This window comes from Perna viridis, chromosome 2, assembly GCF_037379345.1.
Source record: "Perna viridis isolate PV_CMFRI_1.1 ecotype Kerala chromosome 2, ASM3737934v1, whole genome shotgun sequence".
In the NCBI taxonomy this organism is placed as follows: domain Eukaryota; kingdom Metazoa; phylum Mollusca; class Bivalvia; order Mytilida; family Mytilidae; genus Perna; species Perna viridis.
Window position 1 is genome coordinate 8606586 of NC_142446.1, and position 26727 is coordinate 8633312.

The 26727-nt window shown below is 32.1% G+C and overlaps 1 protein-coding gene across 1 annotated transcript; it reads left to right on the forward strand.

Moving 5' to 3' along the window:
• Positions 1–209: 209 nt before the first annotated feature.
• On the forward strand, positions 210–26306 carry LOC148623536 (serine/threonine-protein phosphatase 2A 56 kDa regulatory subunit epsilon isoform-like). Its single transcript, XM_088565406.1, has 12 exons — positions 210–679; positions 5063–5259; positions 8703–8804; positions 11865–11957; positions 14209–14339; positions 15326–15385; positions 16504–16612; positions 18059–18112; positions 19419–19469; positions 20396–20515; positions 22262–22491; positions 22907–26306. Exons 1-12 carry the CDS (start codon positions 535–537, stop codon positions 22992–22994), a joined length of 1380 nt encoding a protein of 459 aa, XP_088421532.1. The 5' UTR covers positions 210–534; the 3' UTR covers positions 22995–26306.
• Positions 26307–26727: the final 421 nt, after the last annotated feature.

A 26727-nucleotide genomic window follows, 5' to 3' on the forward strand; every position in this document is an offset into this window, starting at 1 on the left:
ACTGATTGTCTCCAAAAGAACTTTCGAATTTTTCTTGACTCCCCGTTGTGATTTTTAAGAGGTCTCTAATGAATTTTGGAGGCCAGGGACCAGGGTGCTCTGGTCCTCGAGAACAATACCAACGTCCATATTGTTGGTTGAGATCAAAAGTTGTAATGGAAATATAAATTGTAATTTCCCTCCTCGGTAAATTAGTCTCGGTATGTCTCGTTTTCGGTATCACATGACGAGAGTTGAATAAACCTGCACAACTGATCTAGCAACCTATTTATTACCCGATTTATACTAGTTTCTGTGAATGATTGTTTATTTATATGGATGGATTTCGTATCATTTATGTTTACTCTGAAGAAATTCATCACTGATCTACAGACATACCCTAAAATATTATTATAACGGACAATATCGTGTGTAACCACGGATTTTGGCAAAATATGCATTCGAAAGAAGCCATGATGTTCTGACAAATTATTCTGAATTTCGTTTCCGTCTGTGCTAGGATAACAAGTTGAATTGACTTTTAGTCGCGAAATAATGTCTTCAAGGGGCGGCGTGGATCGTATCGATCCCTTTACTAGCAAGGCTTCAATAAAGTCGAAAAAACAAAAACGTTCACAAGGTTCATCTCATTACCGAACAAAAAATGCACCCGAATTACAAGCATTGCCGCATCTTAAAGGTTTGTATCAACCGACTAGGCAGTAATTTAAGAGTACAATCAATCACGTTTATGGCACTGGTAACTGATGTACCTATAATTTGAAGCAATTTGACACCGACTTGTTGCAACAAATTTGACCTTTTTTGGTCAAAAGTCATTTTGTTATACTTAAAGTGACCTTTTGTTAGGGACCAAAATTATGAACACCTTTCATTTCAGTAACTTTGACTAGCTTGTTATTATCTCTACTTCTTTCTTTTTTTGTTTATGTTTATAAAAACATCTAATCTCAGTTTCTACATCCAAACACAGTTACTTCCCTTTTTATGTTTAATACATGTAGATGTTGCTTTGTTCACTTGAGTACAGTATACCAGTTTATTTTTAAAACTTAATATCATCAAATTTGTTTACATTTTGAGAATGATGTGCAAATGTGTACTGAATGAAAAATAGCATGAGTTTTTGCTCATTTCAGACATAAACGATTTTCTGGTCAAATTTTCAAAGGGTTATTGCTGTCAAAAATATCCTGTCCAATAAATTCCCCAGTTTGTTTATTTTTATTCTCATTCAAAGTGGAGGGTACACGTATTTACATGTGTTGCAGTGATATAGGTGACCATCTTCCCAGTATTTCTGTACTTCCATTATGCTGAGGGGTACTCATCTCTTACCTTTTACTCCTCTTACACCACTAAATGGAAAAATATTGAAGATGTGCACCTTTTACAGTACACTTGGGGACATTTGTTTCTCTAACACTCAAGTTGGAGTTTTAAATCCATGTTAGTTGGTGAAAGCAAACACCATGTCAGTAAGATTTTTTCTTTGCGAAATATCGGTGTTGCACCCACCCAGCTGGGACACTGTATATTTCGATGTAAAATTCACCCAGCATGATGAAGTTGATCTCATTGATCTCTGCCAACAATATGGACGTTGGTATTGTTCTCCAGGACCAGAGCTCCCTTGTCCCTGACCACCAAAATTCATTGAGGACCCCATAAAAATCACAACGGGGAGTTAAGGGGACTTTAGAAAATTATCAATCCAACAGGCGAAATCTATACTAGTAATATGAGTCAATTGTTGATTCTAAACCGTTGGCACAATAAAACGGTGGTTCAGATGATCAGCATGTGGTATTAACAATTAACAAATATAACGTGAAAAGAGAATAAAAATTTGTAAAATAGATATTTATCGTTGATTATTACTTATAACTGTACCATATTGAGATAAATTATAATCAGTTGAAGTCCATATGATGACCAGACACACATCTGAGACATTGTACTCAATCTGTTTATTAAAATTTCTAAAAATAGGCAACTATATGTTAGGTTTGTTAAGGGATTATACAGGAGTAAACATCGGTCAGCATCAATGAAAGTTAAAAATTGTTTAACAAATCTTATCATTAAAATAAAGATATAAATAGGTTGTACTTGAAACATATTTCAAATAAGGCCAAAACAAAAATTTATGTGTGTTCCATATATATAGGGAAAACATTTTATTTGGGAAAAAAAATATTTTCTTGCCTTTTAGTGGGCTGTTAATTGGTTTGATTGAATACTTTTACTTTCCATCTGTTAAATCATTAACAGCAAGTACTAATAAGTAGACTTTCTTACTTGTGTTGAGAGGAAAGAATCCATTTTAGTGTAATACTAAAGAATATATTCTTTTTAATGTGTATTAATTTTCATTTTGTAGTTTTTTGAGTCGTATTGTTCAGTGCTCTAATTTACACAAGCTTTCATATTATTGACGACAATATCAGTCTTCAAAATTGATCACAAGCCTGACAGCCATGGCTGGTAAAAATGCTGATGAATTTGGCTAACATGCCAATGATTACTATATAAGTTCCTTGAAATTTTTTAGCTCTTGCTTATTGTCAGAAATTTATATGACAAAGACTTTAGCAAAAACCTGATCAAAATAAGTCTCGTGAACGAGTTTCATAACTAGAAAATGATGAAAGGAAAAACATTAATTTCCACATGTCCTCAATATCAAAGTCACAACATATGATTCAGGGTTTTCCTCACAAGGAGACTCTACACATCTCACTCCAACATTATTAACAATTTCGCCAAGTGCCCTTGTCCTATTGACATTATAAGTTTCTTTTTTGGTCCAGTGTCATGCTGAAATTAACTTGCGAGTTGTAAATCATTTCATCAAAATCCCCATGTTGTTTTTGGAAAATACTTAACATTTCAAACTTGTGAAGTACAGAAGTCATCAGTTGCTTTGCTTCTGAGTGCTCACATTTTCTAAGTTTTGGAGTGATAACGCTACAAGGCAACCAGTTGGCCATGGCTGTTTTTAAAATTTAATCTATGTCACATTACTGCTTTACAAGCATTACACTGCAATCAAACATTTTAAAGATGCAATTCTAAGGCTTTTCTAAATAAAAGCTGATTCCAGCAAATCCAGTAAATATCTGGATTTTTTTTTTGCAGTTTGATAAAATGTTCGTGATAACAGCAGAAATTAAGATCACTCAGTTAACCGGTGACACACATATATTTTGTTTTGGCCTAAGAAATGTTTCGGAATAAACTGGAATTATTTACAGCGGTTGAAAACAACTGAAGAAGGTCGCCATCTTGTCCTTGTTTGAATAAGATGTTATAACTTATTACCGACATTGTTGCAGTCATGATTGAGGGCTTCTTTGAATTTCTTATGTACACCTTTTCTAGAAGGCTTGGGACTTGTATGTAGTTTGTTTTATTTCTGGACAAGCTGTTCAATTCAATTATTAAAACTATCAAACAAAAACCAACACCAGACTAATTTACAAAACTGTACAAGTCCATCACTCGAATCAAAATCAATTTAAAAGTGCAGAATTGCAAAAATCAGAAGATTACTTCATTACTTGATAAAAACACAAAATAATATTTCATAATGATTTATCCCACTCCCTGGACATAGCTAAAAAAAAACATAACACATCAACAAATGAAAAACATGTATAAAATAGAAAAAAAAATGCATGTACCGACTTACTAATGACATGATTAAATTTTTATCCTAACTGAAGTGCTCCGAATTAATAGAGGATATACACCTAAGAAACAGAAACAGAATATACATTGTATTTTACAATGAATTCCCTGTTATGCCTCATTGAATATTACGACTATTACAGTATACAAACGGTCAGTGTTGGCTAGATGGAATCATGGTGTGAGACACTACATTGTATGTTCACTCTGCCCGGACTTAAGTGATAAAGAACCATTCTACTCTGAGTATAGTGTATTTCAGATTCTGATCAGAACATTTTATTTTTTGGGGTCAATAGCAGAACATGGACTTTGCCTATAATGAATATGCATGTATGGTACCATACCTGTGTTATAGGATTTTTCTCAATTTTAGCTTTCCATGGGAAAACCCAGAGTGAAGATATACTTTCCCACATTTGAAACTTGCTTTTCACACTTAACAAATCATTTATAAAAATCATGTTTTCTACTTCCCTAAAAGAAAGTGGAGCTCAATCATCAACTTTCCTGCACCAAAATTACACTTGCCCCGGTTGACGGGAAAGTGGAATCCATGAACACTGCATACCCACCTCTCATCTACAAATCCTCTTACACCACTGAATGATATTATATGTGACTTTCACAGAATCTTTATTACATGGAGATAAAAAAGTGTATGTTATCTAACGGGATGGGGTATCAATTTATTGGGTGTTGCGCAAATTTTCTTATTGATTGAGTTTAAATGGTGTCATCTATTCGATGCACAGTCACATGTTACCTTGTACAAATGTACATATCATTACATGTACAAAAAAGTGTAAATATATTTGTTTATTATATTGTAATGTAAAGAGATTTCTTTCGAAAACTTAAAGATTTTCACTAAGGATATACATGTATAGTTTTACCTACAGAAGTTACAAAATTTCTTAGTAAATTTGCAAGATATTAACACAGTTGAAAAACATTTGCTAGTTTTTTTTCCTTTTTATGCAAGTAAGAGGATTTTTTAAGTGAATAAGATAGGAAATAATATTGTGTTTTCAGTTTCTATTCAATTAAAAGGTATTTGATTAAGTGGAATCAAGACTACTGTACATGTAATTGATTTGCAGAAAATTTAAAAAAGGGATGACAGGGACTTTCATGCTAGATGAACATATTGGAATGAACATTTGAGTCATTTTTTTCTGAATTATTGTTCCCTGGATTCTTAATTTTGTTCCAGAGTACTTACCAAAACCAAGACAAATGAATAATAATGAAACCACTGTATAAGTACAGGCTGTCCATATTATCAGTTACAGGTACTGAAGCAAACTAAAAATGCATGATTTTATTTAAAAAAACAACTTTTGTGATCTTCATTTTGTACTTGCAGATACTCCCCATGGAGAGCAGTCAGATTTGTTCATAAAAAAACTCCAACAATGTTGTGTTGTGTTTGATTTTATGGACCCTGTTTCGGACCTGAAAAGTAAAGAAGTCAAAAGAGCATGTCTGAATGAATTAGTTGATTACATTACTGCTACCAGAGGTGTACTTACTGAGCCATGTTATCCTGAGATTGTTAGAATGGTATATTCTATTATATTTTATGTGTGCTACATCAATGTATGTCTCAAAGTTGCTAAGGCATATAGGTGTAGTTTATAAATACTGTATATACTCTTCTTTAAGTCAGATTTTTGGACTAAATTTTTAACTGCTGGGAAGGGTTCCCACTGATAGGTGAGATCTTGTCTATGAACTAAAATTTTCAGCTTGAAAATGTGAAAAGCTTGATAATTGACGTGAGCATGACACCAACATTGAACAGCCAGACCAGCGCCGTTTAACCCAATGTTAAATTGTTTTAGGAAGACTGTTCCTTTTCTTCCTTTTACAGCTGAAATATGATGCAGTAAAAGAATATTTACTGTATAGTCATTATTTTGCCACAATACTGATTTTATTCGTATTTCCCACTCATCCATTTTGTGTGTTGATTTTTACCTGTGTACACTCATATAGCCCAAAAACCCAGAGGTTTAATAGAAACATGACCCAATAACCTACCATAATTTGTGAAAAATTTAATACATATTTTAGTTGGTAATGACAATTCTTCTTAGGAATTTCATTTGCTTTAAGATAAAACCTCTTAACATACTGAAATATCTTCCAATGAGTTGTTAGAGTATCATAGACTTTCTGTTTTATTCTTTGTTGTTCACTATATTTCTGATTTTAATTTAGATTATTGGTAGTACCAAAATTAGATTGAATGAGAAAATGGCGGTATCAAAACAATCCACATGGTTTTCAGGAGTTAAATTATATGCTGTTATAAAAACAACTCTGACTTGGAATTTTTTATTTCGATATTTATTGAAGTTATCAAAACAAACAGGAATACTCATTGTAATTAGGGGTAAGGTATGTTAGCGATGCAGCTGTCAGAAATCAGACTTACAAGCGGGTTAAGGCTAGGTTCCAGAAACTTTGGGATGAAGATGGGGGTCCGACTTAATGGCGGATTGACTTGTACTCGAGAATATACAGTAATAATAATGATATTATAATAATAGTTTATTTCAAGAGAGTAACACAGTTAGTTCACTACTAATCTTCCCTGAGGCCGGCATATATTAATATGGTATATCAGATGTTTAAAATGCACATATGATATACCATATTTTGGTGTGTACAATGCACACATTTTTACATAGAAATAATTTCCAGAGCATGGGGGTGCCTCGTATGCATCAATGAATGAGAATTGGCCACAAAATGAAAGATTTTGGTATGAGGTAAAAGAGATCGCGTAATGTAAACAAACAAACCAGAAGTGAAATGTTATAGAAAGAAAGTTTATCTAATGATCCAATATGTCTTCAAGTATTGAAATTTAAATGATACTTTTTTTAAATCATGTTCTAATGTGGTAATAACATGTTTCATACAAAGGTTGTTCCTTCTTATAAAACGTGGTTAGAGATAAAACAATGCAAAACCAAAAAGTGACAAAGTCTTTATCTTGTCGATCACTCAAATTTAGATGCTTTTGCAGCCAAAAATAAGTATTTTGAAACTTATTTTGGTTATTCCTAACAGTTTTTTTTTTTGCTTTAAAAAATAGGTTTGAAATAAAAAAATTGACAAATTTGAGTTACATCAAACGGGAATGTCTCATTTTCCCGACTTTTGATATCGTTTTATAAGCCAATTCATACATCCTGTGGTTATTTTATCATGCTTCAAAATAAAAAATTATCCAATTATGTAGCTACTGAACTTAACATGATATTTTAGTGTGAATATAAGTTTCTTTCCTTAACATTTTTGTTGGAAAATACAGCTTTTAGGTGAAGAAATTGACCGATCAAGTACAAAATATCTATTGTCTTACAAAATTTTGTTCCAGTCTATAATCTAAAAAACTGTTTTTTCACATGTTTTGACCTTCAAAATTGTACTGCATACAAAACATAAATGCCTATTACACACACCAAGATACAGTACTCTTACTCAGTCTTTTTATTGAAAACAATTTCATTTCTGGACCATTTTGTAAAAGCTTTTATGAATTTAGGTGAACTTTGGATAGGCATGGCAATTTAATCATAGTGGGTTAAACTTGCATTCTAATAAAAAATAGTGGTTTGTCACCCTGTCTGAAAGGGGCCAGAAATAAGCATTTTCCTGATGTCAGGACAAAAACAGATAAGACTTAAAACATTTTTCATCATCTTGTGTTGTCCACAACTTTACCTCAACAACTTGCAGGATTGTTATAAAACTTGATGGAGTGTTATTGAATTACCATATTGGGATAAGCTTACTGTCAGGATTTTATGTTTGGACAAAAATTGTAGAAATGAAGGCTGATGGACTTCTGCCTGTTTTTTTAAGCAAAACTTGCTTGACATGTTGTCACCTCATCAACAACTTGCAGGATTTTTATGAAACTTATTGGGAGTGTTAAATTACCATTTTGTTATGTGCATATTGTCAGGAATTTTTGTTTGGGCAAAAATTGTAGAAATGACGCTGTTGGGCAGGGTTTTTTCTGCAAATTTTGGTCTAATGGGTTGTCTGCAACTCCTCAATGAATTGCAGGATTGTAATGAAACTCGATGGTGTGTTACATTACCATATTGTGGTGTGCATATTATCAGGAATTTATGTTTACAGTAGATTTTCAGTCATATTCTGTTATTCTGTTGTCAACAACAGTTTTCTGTTTGGAGTTGGGTGTTTTAGAATGGCAGTATAATTGTGTGTCAAAAGTGGCTAGTCTATCCCCCCATAAAAATTAAGTCCAATATGAATCAATGTCCACATTGGTTACCAAATGTACAGGGTTTCAACAGGCTGTGGAGTATTAGTCCCGTTAGTCTAGTTTTAATTTAATACTAGCAGTAACCAGTCAGGGCCAAACCTAGACGTAAGAAGTTTTTGTAAATTATGTTTGAAAAAGAACAATATTGACATTTTTGTCTATATAATCAATTACAAAGACTTCTCCCTGTCAAAGATGAACAGGAGAAATTTTTACAAAGGAGGAGAAGTTTTTGCTCATTTCTACAGATTAGGCCTCGTCCTGTTATCATGCATTGTAACCTTACAATATAAGCATTATTTTTCATTTCAATGTCTTCAGTTCTTAATTAAAAAGTTGGTTTGTCCTTTCTCTTCTTCATGGATGCAACCAGAAATCATATGTGACATTGGCTAGATATTGGATACCATTTTGCACTTGTAATTAGTGATAAGTATTGATAGGATGAAAAACAAAAGGGCTTGGAATGGTGAAAGTTCCTATCTTTATAATGGTAACATACTTAAATAAAGAGTTAGAACCTTTGATCTATCATTGTCATGCCTTGTTGGCTTGAAAAAAAGAGCTCATTATTTGAGTAGTAAAGATACTTGTTTTTACTGTAAAACAGTAATTAAATGTTGAGATTTCCATGTATGATTATTTGAATCTGAAAATTAAAATATATATGTTTTTGTTTTTTTTTAATTAATTTCAGATTGCATGTAATATATTCAGAACGCTGCCACCTAATGATAATCCAGATTTTGACCCTGAAGAAGATGATCCCACTCTTGAGGCATCGTGGCCACATTTACAGGTAATCTAGGAGCAACTTATAGTTTTGCTGTACCTGTGTATAATGTTGTTATGGGGACAGCTGCCTTATGGTATGGGGGTTTCCTCAACATTCATTGAAGACCAATGAGTGACCTTGAGGTGACAATTTTCATCCTGGTGTGGTTGCTGTCTTTTTGTCATACTCACCATATCCCTTCTCTTTATATTGAATTTAAGATGGATTTTGGACTGACTAGTTATGAAGGAAGAAAAAGGGCCATCAATATGTGTAGTTGTACACCTGGAATAATATAACAGCAATAGCTATAAGCAGTTTTAATGTTTCAACAATAATTTGATATAAAGGAAAAATGTATCAGAAATTATCATTTTTAGCTCTCCTGACCATAGGCCACGTTGAGCTATTGCCATCACTTGGCATCCGTCGTCATCTGTTGTCGCTAACAATTCTTCAAACATCTTCTCCTCTGAAACTACTGAATGGATTTGGATGAAACTTATGATGATTGTTTTTTAGAGTAGCCTGCACAAAATGATGTTCCAATTTTTTATTTCTTAAAAAACATGGCCACCATTACTAAAAATAGAACATAGGGGTCAGACAGCAGTTTTTTGCATTTATCTCCAAAACCGTTAGGTTTAACAAAATTTGGACGGAGTAAAAGTGTTCAGCATGATAAGATCTATCTATGATGTAATTTTGTTGCAGATCTGTTGACCCAAGTTGGAGTTGTTGCCCTTTTTAAGTTTTTTGCTGTTTGATGTTATTACCTTTAAAAGTCTTCTCCTCAGAATCTACTGTACACAATTAAATGAAAGTTTGTATTACCGTTTTTTAGGCCATCCTGCACAAAATTACCTTTTGGATTTTTGATTGATGAAAAAACATGGCCACTGTTACTAAAATAAAAAAACAAAGGTGTCAAAATTCAGTTTTTTGCAGGTAACACAAGAACTTGAATTTAGCCATATTATGATGGAGAGTAGACAGACCTTTGCTAAAATTTTCAAAGTGATTTGTTGCCTGTTGTAGGAATTATGACCCCTGAAACAGATTTTTTTTGTCGTTTTAATATGTACAACTCTCTTAAACCAATTGTAACAAAATTAATAAAAGTTGGCATAATTTTTTTTAGAGTTTCCTCCATAAACTGATCATTTAAAATTTTTCATCAGTCAAGAAAACATAGCTGTCATTACTAAAAATAGAGTGGTCTAACACAGTGGTCAAAAGGTTTTTTTTGCTTTTTTTCCCTCATCTAGAGAAAAATAATGAAAATGAAAGCTATCCATAAGATAAACATGAAATTCTGAGTTGATGGGCAGTATAGAATTTTTTTATGACCATTTTCACCAGTTGCTCAGATTCCATCGTCAGGAAACAAGCAAGGTATTTTAAGTTGAATGGTGATGATGAAAGATTGTTCTTGGCAGCCATTTTTCTGCTTTGACTTCAACGATAATTGGTTTATATAGTAAACATTGTCTCCAGATATCGATGATGATGAAAATTTTGGATAGCGGTGGTTTAACTTCATTTTATGTTCTTTTTCAGCATATCTATACTGGGCTAATGCCATTGGTTCTAAAACATTTTGAAGACATTTCCATGAACTTACAGCATTCTTCAGTATATGCTCTTTTTCAGCAATTTTTTATTAAACATGGTAACAAAGCATGATGCCTTTACTTGCTTAGTTAATAGGGTGTGATTTGTCAGATGAGCGATTCAGGCTCTTTGAGGGCCTCTTTTTTGTTTTATACTTTTCATATTTCTCATATTATTATATACCTTATTTTTCAGACTATAAGTCGAATTTGTCAGATAAGTCGAGGGTTAGACATGTGCATTTATATCTTAGGTGTCAGCAGAGATCCGAGTTGATCGTTTGTTTTTCACAGTATATTATTCTAGCAATGATACCTAGTATAGCATTTCTGAATTAAAGTATTATTTGTATTTTTGTTAAAGTGTACTTTGTCCGAGAGTTCAATTATATTTATTAAATTGCGTGTCAATTGCTCTGAAGCCTTAGATCATCAGGTGTACGAAATTGCAATCATGTCCAGCGTTGGCACCCAGGTGTGCAATTAACAGGAAATTAGTTTGATGAATAGGTCATAATTATGAGCGGTAATTGATAAACAATTAGCTGGTATTTCGAAATATAATAAAAAAAAATTGTTACCTTTGAATTTAGTTGCAATTAGCCATTTAGATAACATATAAACTGATTATAATTTGAGCCACTTGCGAATGTGTTAGGACATACCATAATGGGTATAAATTTGCATTTTAAAGGACTGTTAACTCATGAACACTTGATAATGTCTTACCTGTAAAAAAGAGTTGTTAACATATCTTCTTTATTTTTAGACCTTGTTTATATATTTAAACGGTTTTAAAGTTTTTATTAACATCGTCTGTTACAACTTTCGTTGATTGTTTACTCAAAATTTTGAATGAAAGCAATCAAAAATGAAATAAACAAATCTAATGAAATGCACTGTAGATAAACATTTTGTCTTCAAATCCTTATATAAGTCCAAATGGATGATAAGTCGAGGCTGACCCTTCGCTGAAAAAAGTATAGACTTGTAGTCTGAAAAATACGGTAGCTAGCAGAGATTTACCAAATGTTCAATTTTTAAAAAATTTTTTTTAAATTCACACTGAAGTAAATTCGGTAATTTCACTCTTGAACTTTCTTCTGCCAAAAAATCAAAGTATGTATATCAGTCTGCCATTCACAAGATTTGAATTTTATTCGAAAATAGCAAGAAGTAAGGGCAAAAATCTATATAATGAATAGGATTATCAGTTGGTTATTGTGAGGCATTTTACGACACTCATGATCATATTTTGGTTATTCACTCTTTCCAATTAGTTACCCTATTATTATATTACATTCTTAGGATCTTGTGCTTGTCACTAAAATATCATGTAAAGTAAGGTCATTGACATGTCTTTTATACCAGCCATGAGTCTGAAGTTAAAATGGAACATTTCGGGGCTTTTGATATATACAATGTATATACTTCAATTAAGTTGTATAAATTTACATCATTTTTTATTCAGATTGTGTATGAATTTTTCCTGCGATTTCTTGAATCTCCAGATTTTCAACCCAGTCTCGCTAAGAAGTATATAGATCAAAAATTTGTCTTACAGGTAAATTTAATATAATCAGTATAAATTATCGAGATTAGTTGCTATTACTACATATAACCATTTATCATATTTACTCTTTGTTAGAAATTAATACTTAGTATTACACTTAATTATGATACATGTATAAACAACAGATGTGTCAAGCTGAGAAATACATGTGCAGGTACTCTTTATTTTGCTTTTCTGCCTTTCTTTTGAGGTGTTATCTTGCAATGCCTTGAAAAGCCTTTTTTAATCAATTTTGTTTTACTATGTGACATGTCTTGATATTTTTTAGTTAAATGAGGAATGTGGCATGCAGGTGTTGTACTATAGCCTTTGAACAGCCAAATTTTACAATTTTATTTTATGGGTTCATCTTGAAAACTAGAAAAGGTGCAAACTTCTAGGTGATGCAATTTTATATTTACAGTACAAAAAAGTCCTTAAGCTGTTGATAAGATTTTTTGCCTATTCAACGCCCACTTTTGCAGACCCCGATTTGCAAAGCATCACTCAACTAGTTTATTATACTCTTGCTGTAAAGCAGTATATAGTGATCAGGATGTTCTTCTGTCAGCTGTAATACTTCAGTATCCTTCACAGCTGGATGAATTTTTATCAAGTTTTCAAGGAACAATAATTTTATTTAATGCCCCTGCAGCCAAAAGTTGGCATATTAATTTATCCCTGTATGTATGCCTGTTCGCCTTTTTTCTGAATAGAGGGTACATGATGTGTCAGGCTATCTTCTCCTGCACAATCTTTTAGCTGCAGCTTTAAAACTTCATGGAATGTTTATACACTTAGTGGAGGTTGGCATTGCCAAGAGGTTTTGGTTTTCATAAATTTTCCAAGAAAAGAGATTGTGAAGTTTTCCAATGTGTGCCCTAATTTTGATGGAGGTCATTGTCTTACAAGGCAGGAACATCATCTGTGTCTCCTAGACACACAAAAGTTTGTGAGGCTTTCATTCTACAGATTTTTGTAGAACCCATGCTCCTACGTGAAGTGAAGGAGCAATTACTTGCATTGAGGTAAAAATATCTCATTAAAATTTTACTTCATTTCAAGGTGCAATTCAACACAACACAGGTGACTTGAACTGGTCAGGAAAAGGGGTTAGAAACAAGCTTTTTTCCTGATGTCCAGACAATAGTTTGAGTAAAGGTTTTTTGATTTCTTTAAATTGTGACAGAAGGTGCTGTACCAAAAAAGGAAAGGTGGCACTTATCTTTAGATTGTGACTTATCGTTAGGAATGAAGGTACAGAAATGAGCATTTACCTATTGTGTTGACAATAACTTACGTAAAAAAGTGTGGATCTCTTTGAAATTGTACAACATAGTGCCATACCACACTAGAAATTCTTTGATTGACTTAAGGGGTTGAAACTTGAATTGGGGACCAAAAAGGGGGGGGGGTTGGAAAGGGGTATGAAATAAACATCATCTTGTGCTGTTCTCTTCCTTTCCTCAAATTGCATATTTTTGGTTCTGTGGCCTTTCTCATTTCGGTCCTTTCAGGTTTTAACATTTTGCAGTGATATGTAGTTGCACCCTGCAAAGCATATTATTTACTTCAGGCAGGTTTAAGTACTTGGCCTGTTATATAAGTGTTTATTATGATGGTCTCAAAGTCTGTATATTTTTTGTGAATATTTGACCTTTTGTTCCTAAATTTTGGATATCTAACTCTAGATAAAAAAGACTTTCCTCATGTCATGTTTTAACTTAGGATAAGGTCCAGTACTCAGGGAGCAATTTAGAATTGGTGGCTTCATGAACTTTTTTTTTTAACCCTCAACTTTGAAAAGGAAGTACATAGTGGTCTGTCTTTCCCCAGTTTTCATCCTCAACTTATCAAAAAAATGCAAGATGGAATTCCATGAAATTTTTAAAAAATTCTTTATCACATGAAGCTATTGTGCATCTCCAACTTTGCATTTCCACCAAATCGAGTTTTGAGATTTCATGATGCAAAACATCAACTTACACATTTGTTGATGAAGTGGGAACAGTGTTCCCATCCACAATTCTCTAAAACTGCTAAATAGTGTTGATGATCATTGCTTGTATTGTTTACCATAATGCTAGTGTGCACCTATTTAGCATTTCCATCTGTAATAGACTTAAAAGACTAAAGGTTTTGATTCTCCAATATTGGTAAGCATTTACTCTTCTTAAGAGCCTTAACTTTAAAGTAAATATTCAAAATAAAACTTTTAACAATATTAATCCAAGTGAGTTTTTTTATTGTTGTTTATTTTCAGTTATTGGAACTTTTTGATAGTGAAGATCCTAGAGAAAGGGATTTTCTTAAAACTGTTTTACATAGAATTTATGGGAAATTCTTAGGACTCAGAGCCTTTATAAGGAAACAAATCAATAATATATTTCTCAGGTAATTGTATGCATGTTTATAAGTGTGTATAATATTAGTTTTTCTGTGAAGGGCAAATTAATACTTTTATACTATACTTACTATCTTTAGCTATATGCAGATCTTAAGATTTCAAAAACATAAAAAGAAGGCTTTGATTGGTTTCTGGGTTAATACTGAACTGTTAAGGGGTTAGGGACCAGAAATATTTGCTTTCCGGATGTTTGGAAAGTAACTTGAGTAAAAGTTACTTTTGGAGTAAAATAGTATGGATCTCACTAGAAATTACCACAGTCTGTCATACCACAAAATGGAGGCTGGGATTGAATTTAAAGCATTTAGGAATAAGGGCCAGCAATAAGGATTTATTGTCACGACAATAACTTGAGAACAAGTGCAGTTTCACAGTTTGAACAGTTGTTGGTAAATAAAATTATCAGACTGGCTATGAATTGATTGTTCAATTTACTAGTAAGGCCAAGAAAAAAAATTGTCTGTTTAAGGTTACATTCTTTAGATAAAACAATTGGGTAGATAGGTTGCCATTTTCATTTTGTATTTTTTCAGCACAGGTTTACCTTTATTTCAACCAAATCATTATTCTCTGAGTGTTGTATTTTATTATTAACTATTTTTAGAATTTTATTTTTTTATCTTAAGGTCAGGGCAAAGAAATATGGTAGATTCGGTAACCATAAACTGACATTGTTTTTCTTGGCCTAATTCTATTTCGATTGATTGATTGATTGTTGGGGTTTAACGCCTGAGCAGTAATATTTCAGCTATATTCAGGCGATGAACATGAAATGGATGATTAAATGAACATAAATTGATGATGATGATGAAATAAAAAATGGGATGGGATGTATTGAAGGACACTTATTTAACAATTTTAATTTTTTTTTTAAATTGTCTGGCTTAAGGAGAAGCATAAAAATATTCAACCCTGAGGAAGCCCTGATTGCATTATAGATGTAAACATGATTTTTTGATAATGTGTATTTTAGGTTTATTTATGAAACAGAACAGTTTAATGGTGTTGGAGAGTTGTTAGAGATATTAGGCAGGTCAGTGTTCTTTTTGATTTTGATAATCTTGTTGAAATATAATTTTGACTGCATGAAATATCATTTTTAGCTTATGTTCCTTGGGGTATCCTTCATAGAACAGAAGTGGGGATTTTTGATTCGTCAAAAAACATGGCTGCTGTTACTAAAAATAGAACACAGGGGTCACACATTAGTTTTTTTGCATATATCTCTGTTCTAAGTATTGACGGGTAAAGTGTTCAACATGATGAGATCTATCTGCGCTCAATTTTTAATATGTTAAGCCACGTTGGAGTTGTTTCCCTTTATCAATGTTTTTTTTTCTGTATTTAATGTTATTTCTTTCAAAAATCTTCCCCTCTGACACTACTTTACCAATTTAAACCAAACTTGGTATGAATGTTCCTAGCTGTATCCTGCATAGAACTGATGTGTGGATTTTTGATCCGTCAAAAAACATGGCCACTGTTTTTAAAAATAGAACATAGGAGTCAGACAGTAGTTTTTCACATATATCTCCAAAACCTTTAGGTTTAGCCTAATTCTTTCAACAGCTGAAATGATCCTTATTATTAGGGCTACAAAAGTCTTATGGCATAAAAGTTGTCAGATGAAGCCTTGTAAGAGTTATTGCCCTTGAAAGGGAAAAAACAGTTTTCAGCCAATATATTGAAAACTATGATAGGTAGAAAGAAACTTTCAATTACTGAAATGATCCTTATGATAAGTCCTACCAAAGTCTTCTTGAGTCAAAATTGTAGGTTAACTTCTTATTAAATTTATTGCCGTTGAAAGACAAAATTCAACCAGGTGAGCAATTCAGGCTCCTGGAAGCCTCTTGTTAATTATGCTGTCACTTTGCTTCATGAATGGTTTTGCTCCTCTACATGAAAGCAACTGGATAAACTTAACCAAATATGGCTGGAATTGTTTATGGGTTACAATAGCACAATTATGTCCCCTCTGTATTCAGCCAGATCTTTACCCAATCCAGCCCAGTGGAAAATACAGAAATGTTCACGATTGGTGGATAATAAAAAAGATATTTTCATGAGGAAATTTTAATCCTTCCTATAAACATAGGTATTTTTAAGAAACTATTAAGCTGTTTCATTAATAATATTATTTGTTTTCAGCATTATTAATGGGTTTGCCCTGCCATTGAAAGTTGAACATAAGCAGTTTCTAGTAAAAGTTTTAATACCATTACACAAGGCTAAGTCACTGAATATGTATCATGCTCAGGTAAGATATAAGACTTTAAAATTTTATGCTGTATGAAACAAAACTATTGAAAAAGTGTTTTTGTTAATTTTGGAACTAATTAGGTGTTCCTGTTTATGGCATTTCTTTGTTCTGGTACATAGTTGTTTTGATATGGTAACTCAAGTTTCATGTGAATTTTAAGCTTGATGTTCCTTACCTGCTGGAAAGGTTAGTATTGAAAATTGTAGCTCTAACCATTGACAGGGTATAGCACTAACTTCTTACGCTACATTGTAGGTAGCCCACAGGACAGATAAATTTGATAATCCTTAAAATTATTTTGCTGTCCTGTCCTTTGGACTAATAGAATTTTAAGAATTATTTAGGTAGCCCGAAGGACTGCCAAATAAAATTTCAAGGTAGTCCTCTCTCAAACTAGGTAGGCACAGGACTATTGTTATTGTTGAACACCAATAAAAAAACAAGTATACATGGAATTCCATTAAATATCATGCTGGTGTAATGCATCCAGTTCGTTGTTCTGAGAACCTTAGATTTATTTGATAAACACCTATACAATTATTACAATGATTCCTAGGAATATGCCATACCAGAAAAAATGAATTTTTACTGGCTTTATAGTAATTATATGATCTCAAATTTTTGCTATAGTATAATGGTATGATGCTGTCATCCATTTTGTTGTCTGTTGACACATTTTTTGTGTGTGCAATAACTTTATTGTTTGTTAGATACAATAAAATTTTATAACAAGGTTCCTTTCCTCAACATGAACATTTCATATAATTAAAACTGTGTAATTCAAGTGTACCTGTATGGATCTATTTAAAATTGTATCACAATATAACAAAGGTCAAACTAGGTTTGATTTTTAAGGGTAAAATCCTGAACCATGGGGAGTTTAGGGGATGAAAGGGGCCATGACAAGCATTTTCTGGTTTTTGAACAGTAACATAAGAAACAGTGTATGGATCTCAATAAAATTGTACAACAAGGGTCTACTTCATAAAATTAAGGTTTTGATGGACTTACAGGGGTATTGTCTACCCTTTCAAGAATAAGAGACCAAAAGAGGTCAGAGATTAACTTTATTTTCAATTTTATATAAATTACTTTTTTTTTAGGTCTAATTGCAGTTTTTTTAGTTTTCTGACTGCTTTCATTTTGGTTAGAAGCTTATGCTAAATCAGACAATTATTCTCAATCTAAATTCAGATTGTATCAAATTTGTCTGAATATAGCTGAAATAATGCTGCTCGGACGTTAAACCCCAACAAACAAACAAACAAACAAAGTATCAAATTTGAGTCTTGTGTCCATGTTCGTGCCAACTGCTCAGGGTTTGGCCTTTATGGTCATATCAAGCTACACCATGTGAAGCATTATATCTGAATTATATTTATATCTTCACTATTTCTTTCCTTGGAACTTACTTTCCTAAGATACTGTATTATGTCATTACAGTTAGCCTATTGTGTTGTACAGTTTCTGGAAAAAGATGCGTCTTTAACAGAGGAGGTAAGTTTTGATTAGTTACCAAAGAAGGAAAGGTTATGCTAAAAGATATTGTAATCTTGAGTACAAAAATGGCTGAGGAATAATTGTTGATAAGGCTAATATGTTTCTGAACAGGTCATATCATGGCATATCTGTGTCCTTCCTTCATACAATAGCTGTGCCACCAGTTTTTGTGAAACTAGTGTATTGTTTCTTTCTGTTAATGTGAGCTGCTTTTGGTTGTCAATTTCTGATTTTTGTCCTCTATGTCACGTCATGAGGGGACATGGAAATGTCGGGCGTCGGTCTGTCCATCTGTTTGTCCACGTTTTTCACTTCTTTTTGTAATGCTTTTACCAAATAAGTTTGTTTTTTTTGGTATGTGGCCATATTATGAAGAGTTACTGATAAATTTCGACTTTGGTTACGGTTGAATGATTTTTAGGGAAGTTATGACCCTTGTACTTAGAAAATTTAAATGAATTTACAGTTTTCCGCAATTTTTTTTTGGTAATGCTTTTACCAATTGATTTTATATTTTGTATGTAGTCTTACTATGAGAAGTTATAGATTTGACTATAATTACAGTTGAATAATTTTCATGGAAGTTATGGCCCTTGAACTTTCAGTGAATTTCAAGTTTTTTGCACTTTTGTTTTTTCGCGGGAGACATTGGAATGCTGTTCTTTTATTCACTTATGAGTTAAGTTACAACATTCATTTGTAAATTTCTGTTTTATGATTTAGGGATTTCATCAGTGTCTGTAGACACTCAGTTGTTGTTTGATAATTAATATTAATTGGATGATCTTCATAGAATTTTATAAAAAGGTTTCAAATTACAATATAATTTCCTTGTGAAAACATTTTTTCAATTTTTTATCAAAAAAGATGTTTGTAGTGTAACAATGCCTTATTGAGTGTTGGTACGTTTGAATCGTCTTGGTCTACCCATCCATCCAAAGTTGATCAGAATTTCTCAAGTTTCAATGGATGGATTATTTTGAATTTGTGTTGATGGAGCATGTGTTGAATTTTACTTGTTGTTTTGTGGGACAATGCCATTTTTCAGAATATGGAATGCACTTTTCTGATGCCACTGGACAGATTGATTTTAAATGTGGTAATGATATGCTGTTATATATAGATGAGGCAAATGTTTGTTAATGACCACTGTCAACTTCCTGTGCAATGCATGACTATAACACACAGAGTGCATAACTGCATATTTCAGAGGAGTTAAAGATTTTACAGAAGAATAATTCCAATAGTGCTTTTGGCGTGTACATTGTTTATTATATATTTCTAATTCTTTTTTCAAATACAGGTTATAAAAGGACTGTTAAAGTTTTGGCCAAAGACTTGTAGTCAGAAGGAAGTGAGTACATCAGAAATCATTGGGAAAAAACTGATCTATGCCCTGATGATATGATTAAGTAGCATAAAACAGTTCTGTTAAGTTTTGCAAATTTGTACAATTTGTGACGATTTATAACAAAATGATTAATTTGCACTGAAGATCCTAACTAAAGGCTGAAATCATGTGACAAGAAGTCATTTAAATGATGAATACTTAATTGTTTTGAAATTTGATTTTTATGCCTTTAACAACATCCTTTTTAAATGCTTTCTTTTATTTTCATATCTTTCTTTGTTTGTTTGTTTGGGTTTAATGCCCAAGCAGCAATATTTCAGCTATATTCAGGCGACTTCATATCTTCGAGAGAGAAAAAAAAATTTAAGCATTTTTAAATAGCATCTTTAGCAAGATGATTCACTAATATGAAAGCTTAACTTGGTCAACCAAATCTGGAATTGATGTCCAATTTGTCTTAACTTTGTTTAAAGATTTCTGCAGTTTTTCATTTATCTGTTATTGTATTTTCTTGTAGCGACCAAACATTACATGCTATATGTACTTTTAGATAGGTGTAAAATCTTTAATAGGTAGGAAACTGACATGTTTGGAATGGTAAAAGTTACTATCTTTGGTGTAAAATCTTGAATAGGTAGGAAGCTGACATGTTTGGAATGGTGAAAGTTATTATCTTTGGTGTAAAATCTTGAATAGGTAGGAAACCAACATGTTTGGAATGGTGAAAGTTACTATCTTTGGTGTAAAATCTTGAATAGGTAGGAAACCGACATGTTTGGAATGGTAAAATTACTATCTTTGGTGTAAAATCTTGAATAGGTAGGAAATTGACATGATTGGAATGGTAAAAGTTTCTACACCATGAAAATGTTTGATCTATCATTGTTGTGTTATGTTAGTATAGATGTATAACACTAGTTACATTGCAGGTGATGTTTTTGAGTGAAATAGAAGAAATACTTGATGTAATTGAACCAACACAGTTCCAGAAAGTCATGGAGCCTTTGTTCAGAAATATTGCAAGATGTGTATCAAGTCCACACTTTCAGGTATCAAGACTATTGATTGGTATTTTACTGTTAATGATTGAGAATAATGAGAAGATATAAAACTTATTGTCTTCTTGTATTTGGTACACATTTAATGATAAGTTAATCCTTTCTTATACCTCTTGAAAAAACTCATGAACACTTCCAACAATAAACAATGGGAATGTGTATAGATCGATAGTGGGAAGCTTCCTCTAGTTTGTTTTAAAACCAGTTATAATGAAACTCTAGGAAAGTATATTTATCTACTGTGGAAAGCTTCCTTTAGTATTTTGGAAAATTCTGATATATATCATTTTTCGGTTTCAGATATTTTTTCATTACTGGGGGGGTTTCCAGTTTTTGTACAATAACTCAGAAACCCTTCTTCCAATTTAAATGAAACTTTTTGAAAGTGTATATACATGTATCTTAATTGGGAAGCTCCCTTTAATTTTTTTTATAAAGAGACAGGTTTTCATTCACAAACTCTTGCATCAACTTGTGTGAATCATCAGAATTTTTGCAATGGTATTTGATTCAAATCAGCATAGTGAAACCAGTCCTATTTTTTTAAGTATAAATTTTAAGTAAGAAATGTTTTCATCCATGTGTGTTTTTCTTTATGTACATACATATGTTTCTGGAGGATTGATAAAATGTCTACTTTAGCAGATCAGTGAAAAGTTGTTTATTTATTGGGTTGCCCAAGTGTAAAAAGACGAATCTTTCATGTGTCTCCCAGACCTAGAAATGATTGTAGGGTAGTCTTACTTTGAGTGTTTTGGCAAACTCCATGTGGAGTGTTATCATGTTGTCTCCATCTTAATTCATTTCTGTTCCTTAGTAGTGTAAGTGAACATATTTTCTGTAAACTACATAATTTCTTGGACCACATTGTATTTATTCACTGTCATTATAGATAGCACTTTATTGTTGTTCATCCATTGATTATTTCTCTTTTTCAATTTTCATAAATTTATGATTTTGCATTTTAGAGTCCTATAAATCTAACAAACATAAGAACACTTTCAGCACTTCCCAAGAAACTTCATTGAATTATTTATTGCTTTTGATGTGTGCTTTTTTTTATATTTTTTATGATTTTTTTATTTTACCATTTTCAAGTTTTTGAACTGTATTCTTATGAAATAGGTAATTTCTCTAATGGTCTTCTTTGATCAAATAAGATAGCCACCAGCTTTCTAATTTTTACAGCTCTTAATAGCCTCTACTTATACCCACACTGAAAAGCAGAAGGTATAATGATCGTGTGGTCCTTTCGTCCATCCATTCATCTGTTCATCCCCATTTACCATCCAAAACTCCTTTGAAACTTGCATACATTTTTTATCACATGATGCCATTGTGCTCCCACTATTTTGCACTTTCTTGTGAGTTTGGGGTTTACTTGATGTGAAACATAGCTATTTGTCAACCAAGTGGCGACAGTTTTCCTTGCAGCTGCTTATCAAAGTCACGAAGCTTTAAATTAACACACCTTTAATTTCCTGTTTTACAATTTTGACCATATAGTTCTTTTGGAGGAGAGTGGGGGTATCCTGAAGTGAGCTTTCACACAGATTTTCTGATTTAGTTTTATGGTGGGTAGGCAGCATTATATACATGCAATAGTCAGAGAATCTTGTGCAATTGGGAAAAGCATATAAACTAATGGCTTATATTTAAAAACAAATAGATACATGAATAATTAGTAAAAGTACATATCTCCACACCTTACTAACTTGAATTTATTATTGATTCCAGGTGGCAGAGAGAGCATTGTATTACTGGAATAATGACTATATCATGACATTGATAGAGGAAAATTCCAATGTTGTGCTTCCTATCATGTTCCCTGCATTATACAGAATATCCAAAGAGCATTGGAACCAAACCATTGTAGCACTTGTCTATAATGTACTTAAAACCTTCATGGAGATGAATAGCAAGTTATTTGATGAGTTAACAGCCAATTACAAATCAGAGAGACAAAAGTAAGTGGTCTTAGTCTTAAAATTATTTTTCTGTGTTCAATGTTAAATTTATAACATCAATCTTTTTCTTAACATCTTTAATTTATAAAAGGACAGAAAGAGGGTTATTGATTGGAAAACAGTACAGATAAAGTGCACAAAGCAATTATTTTTTAACCTTTGCATAATGGTATTTATGTAGTGGCATGAAATATTATGGAATTGCATAATTATTTATGTCATTTTATTATCCTATTAATGTGGTTGCAAAATTATAGAAACTTTAAAAGCAAAGCACTGATATCTTTTTTTTTTTTTTTGTTTTCTTTTTGGGGTGTTGAAAATTCATATACTAAGCACAATGGGATTGCAGAAAAAAAAATGAAAGAGTGTTTCTTAAAGTTTTGAAAACATTAACTGAACTGTTTCACTTTAGGGAGAAAAAGAAAGAGAAAGACAGAGAAGAACTGTGGAAAAAATTAGAAAAAATAGAAGTTAATAGTAAAGGAAAGAAGAAGTCTTAAAGCTGCATCTGTTTAGGAGCTGTGTTATCAATTTGGCAATCCTGTCATCTGTGATGCAACCATTTTGCTATCTATATCATTGACTTTGAAAGCATGAGATGTGAATGTCAGTGTCAGCCCTGATTACTTGTAAACAGTCTGTGGAAGAGGATATTTTGATTTATGTTGTTTTTATCTAATAATGATTGGTTTTTTAAAAATGTAAAATGTTTATTTGTCAGTGTAACCTTTATTTTGACTGATGGAAAGTTAAACAAAATATTTAACTGAAGATACCATGCTTATTAGAAAATTATAATTATGAAAAATTATAGTCTACCAATAACTGATTACATTTTATAGAAGTTAATATTGTGTTAAGTTCCAAGTGACCGGAGTAGATCTTTACATTAGTTGGATCAGCTCCTGACATATGATACTTGGTGCTTATATTGACGATCAAAGTAATAAGGGCTCTGCTGGACAGGGTTCTAGCCATTCAGAGTGCTCATGTTTTAGTTCTAGTGCTTAATGTATAGACAACAGAATGGACGGTAGAATATTTGTTGATACATTCTCAGACCTGTGTAACAAAAGATATTTTTATTCATCTCTTGAATATATGAACATTGCATAATATATACAAGAGATATTTTGTGGTGTTGCTTAGTAACCAGGAATTCTTGGTAATTTTATAACATGTACCACTTTCATTTTCATGATAAACATTGGATTATATCATATAAAGTGCAATACTTCTGTGTTAAGTTCTCTGATTTTTTTCTGATTGTTTTGTTCCTGTTAATTACATGCGTTAAGTCAGTTTTTTTTATCTAATTAAGTTCGATTTCCATGTTTTTTTGTTTTTTTTTCTAACAGCAATTTTTTTTTTTTTTAATCCAACCTTGAAGTCAGTAATGTTCAGATGCAATTGAATACCATACATGATAAAATAATGAGATTTTTAGTTCCAGGGGGTCAAAATTCTGTCTAATTCCCAGTTTTACCAACAAAATTTTCAAATCTTATTCTCTATGTCTAAAGAATATAAAGAGCCTTTTTAATAATTATAGGATTTGTCGCATTACTGAGAGAATGATGAGAAAAAGGAAAATGACCTCCAAAAAATCGGGCAAGAAATATTTTAAAATTTGAGTGTATTTTCCTTTTCTGTTTATTCACGTATAGGTAATATAGAAATCAACTTGAATGATATCTGTCATAAATGTGCAAGATGCTAGGAATAATTAAAAGTTCTTCCAATTCTTTGTAAATATATCCTTTCATGCTAATTTTCTGAGCAAGCTCAGTTGGTAACTGCCATGAGGTTGATGCACCACTCTCCTGTAAAATTTGTTCGAAAGCTGAGACAGGGGAAGGTGTAGCATTTACCTTCTTGAAGTACCATGTGAGCCTGCTAAGAAAATTAGCTCAAATCAAGTCGATTACATACTCTTAAGTCTTCAATGGTATGAAATAGTAAACAACCTTACTAAAATGATTGTTTTTTTTTTTTTTGGTTTTTTTTCACAGTTGATATGTTATACACCAATTTTTTTTTCCAACTGCCGATTGCCCTGGCCCCACTTGAAAACCAATGACATCAAAGTTGCTAACTGGTAAAAATATAAAATGTCAGAGGTTGTCTGCACATTTATACCCATGTTATTTTGCTAGGTGAAATAGTAATGTACCAAAATGTCAACAAAAAATCTGTGTTTTTACTTTGACAAATTGACAAATGAATTAGCAAATTTTTAGTTGTAATTTCAGGTCTGTGCATGTTTTTAGCAAACCATTCTCATAAACAGAGAAATTAATTAGCAGAATGAATGAAATCTATTCCATCATTTTGGCAAACATGGAGTTTGTAAATGATGTTTTCCTTCAGTCTTTCACAGGGTTTCCATGAATATTTTTATGAAGTCATTCTTATAGAGTTTCTGTCTGCTAACTTTGTAGATTTACATTTAAAGCAATGTGAAATGGCATGAGTTGAACAGATTGTCATTGGGAAAGCACTCACATTTCCAAAGTGAGGTCTTGTTTGTCAAAGTAAAATGAACTTCATCCTCCACAGTTAAAGCCATTTAGATTCAATGTATCATCTGTGAATTACACAATCAAATTATAGTACATTAGATGTTAACAATTTTACACTGTTTACTTCGATGAACTTACACTCTACATTTAAGATGGTCATGCATACACCTTACATGGTGTATTTCATATGATACTTAATGTGAAGTATGTAAGTCAATGCATGTGAACATAGACAGTGGTAGTATTATGCACCCTTCCAAAATCATTTGTACAAGTGGAAGGAAATCAAAATTGGAAAACACTACCATTATCAGTAGCAGTTAGTGGATTTATCTTTCTGCCAGCCCTGTCTGCTACACACTACTTTTTTCAGTAACTGTGGATTTATCTCTGCCTGCCCTGTCTATTAAAACATTATTCTATCTTTTATTGGATTGTAATTCTGTAATTTCCAATATGACGATATGCAAGACAAATTTATCTTAGCTTTTGAATCAATGTAAACATTTAATTTATGACAAATTAATTAGTTAATTTAACCACTTAGATGTTAACTGCTTAAAGTCTATTCTAAAGAATTTTTAAAAGATGTTTTTGCAGTTTACCTTGCATATCTTGCTAGTCTCTTTTTTACGAGGGAGTGATTTTGACAAAAAATATACATGTATTTATTCCCTACTGATGATTTAATACTTCACAAACAGGGTTAGTTATTTTAAACTTGTCAAGTAGTCTTTCTAAGCACTTCTGGCATTTTTTTTCTTTTTTTTGTATTAAATGGTGATCTTTTAAACACTTTATAAAATTACCGTGGATTCCTGTTTAGCCATGGGGTGTGATGGACTGTAACGGATGTGAATGCTTTATTTAGGCGTTGTCTCTGTACATGCTTTGTTATTTATTGTGATAAGGGAAAGCCCCCTTGTTATGTAGATACCCGATTGTATGATAGACGTGGCCTGTTATATACAGTGTATGTTTTATGCAATAAAATTATTCATGTACATATAGGATATTTTACATGCTGTATATAAAACATATGACCTCAATTGTATATAGAATTTGTAGGAAGAAGCAATGAAACAGTATATGTATTCCTGCTTCAATGATTTTTTTTTCAGTTTCTAAGTAAGTTCAGTAGTAAAATACATTAGTAAATTGTCTACACACTCCTTATTACAATGCATAGTTGACTAAAAATAACATGTAAGTTGAAAATTTAAATGTACCCATGGCAAATGAATTATGCTGTGGTCTCTGCAGAGCTGGGAATAAAGTATTTATTCTATTTTGTTTACAACTTTCAATCACGTGAGTTATGCACTTTTTATTATTTTGTGGTTGTATTATGGTATGACCCTGTTGTATTCATACAGTTGGTTTTCATGTGATGACTTGAATAGTACTTAATGGATCTTGATGAATTTTCAAGGTGGGTATGAAATGTGGGGTTATGATCACTTTTCTTTACAGAGTTGAAGGCAAAAATGAGGCTAAACAAGCATTTCATAAAATTTACCTGGATTATACATGAATGGATCTCATTGAAATTGTATCACAAGGTACTATGCCACAAAGGTATGTCTTGGAATGATTTTTGGGGATGACATGAAATCTTCAGAGAATTAGGGACTAGAAAAGGGCAAAAAAGACAAAATTTCCTGGTAACAAAACAGTTTCTTGAGTAAGAGTTTAGGGTGTATGGATCTGA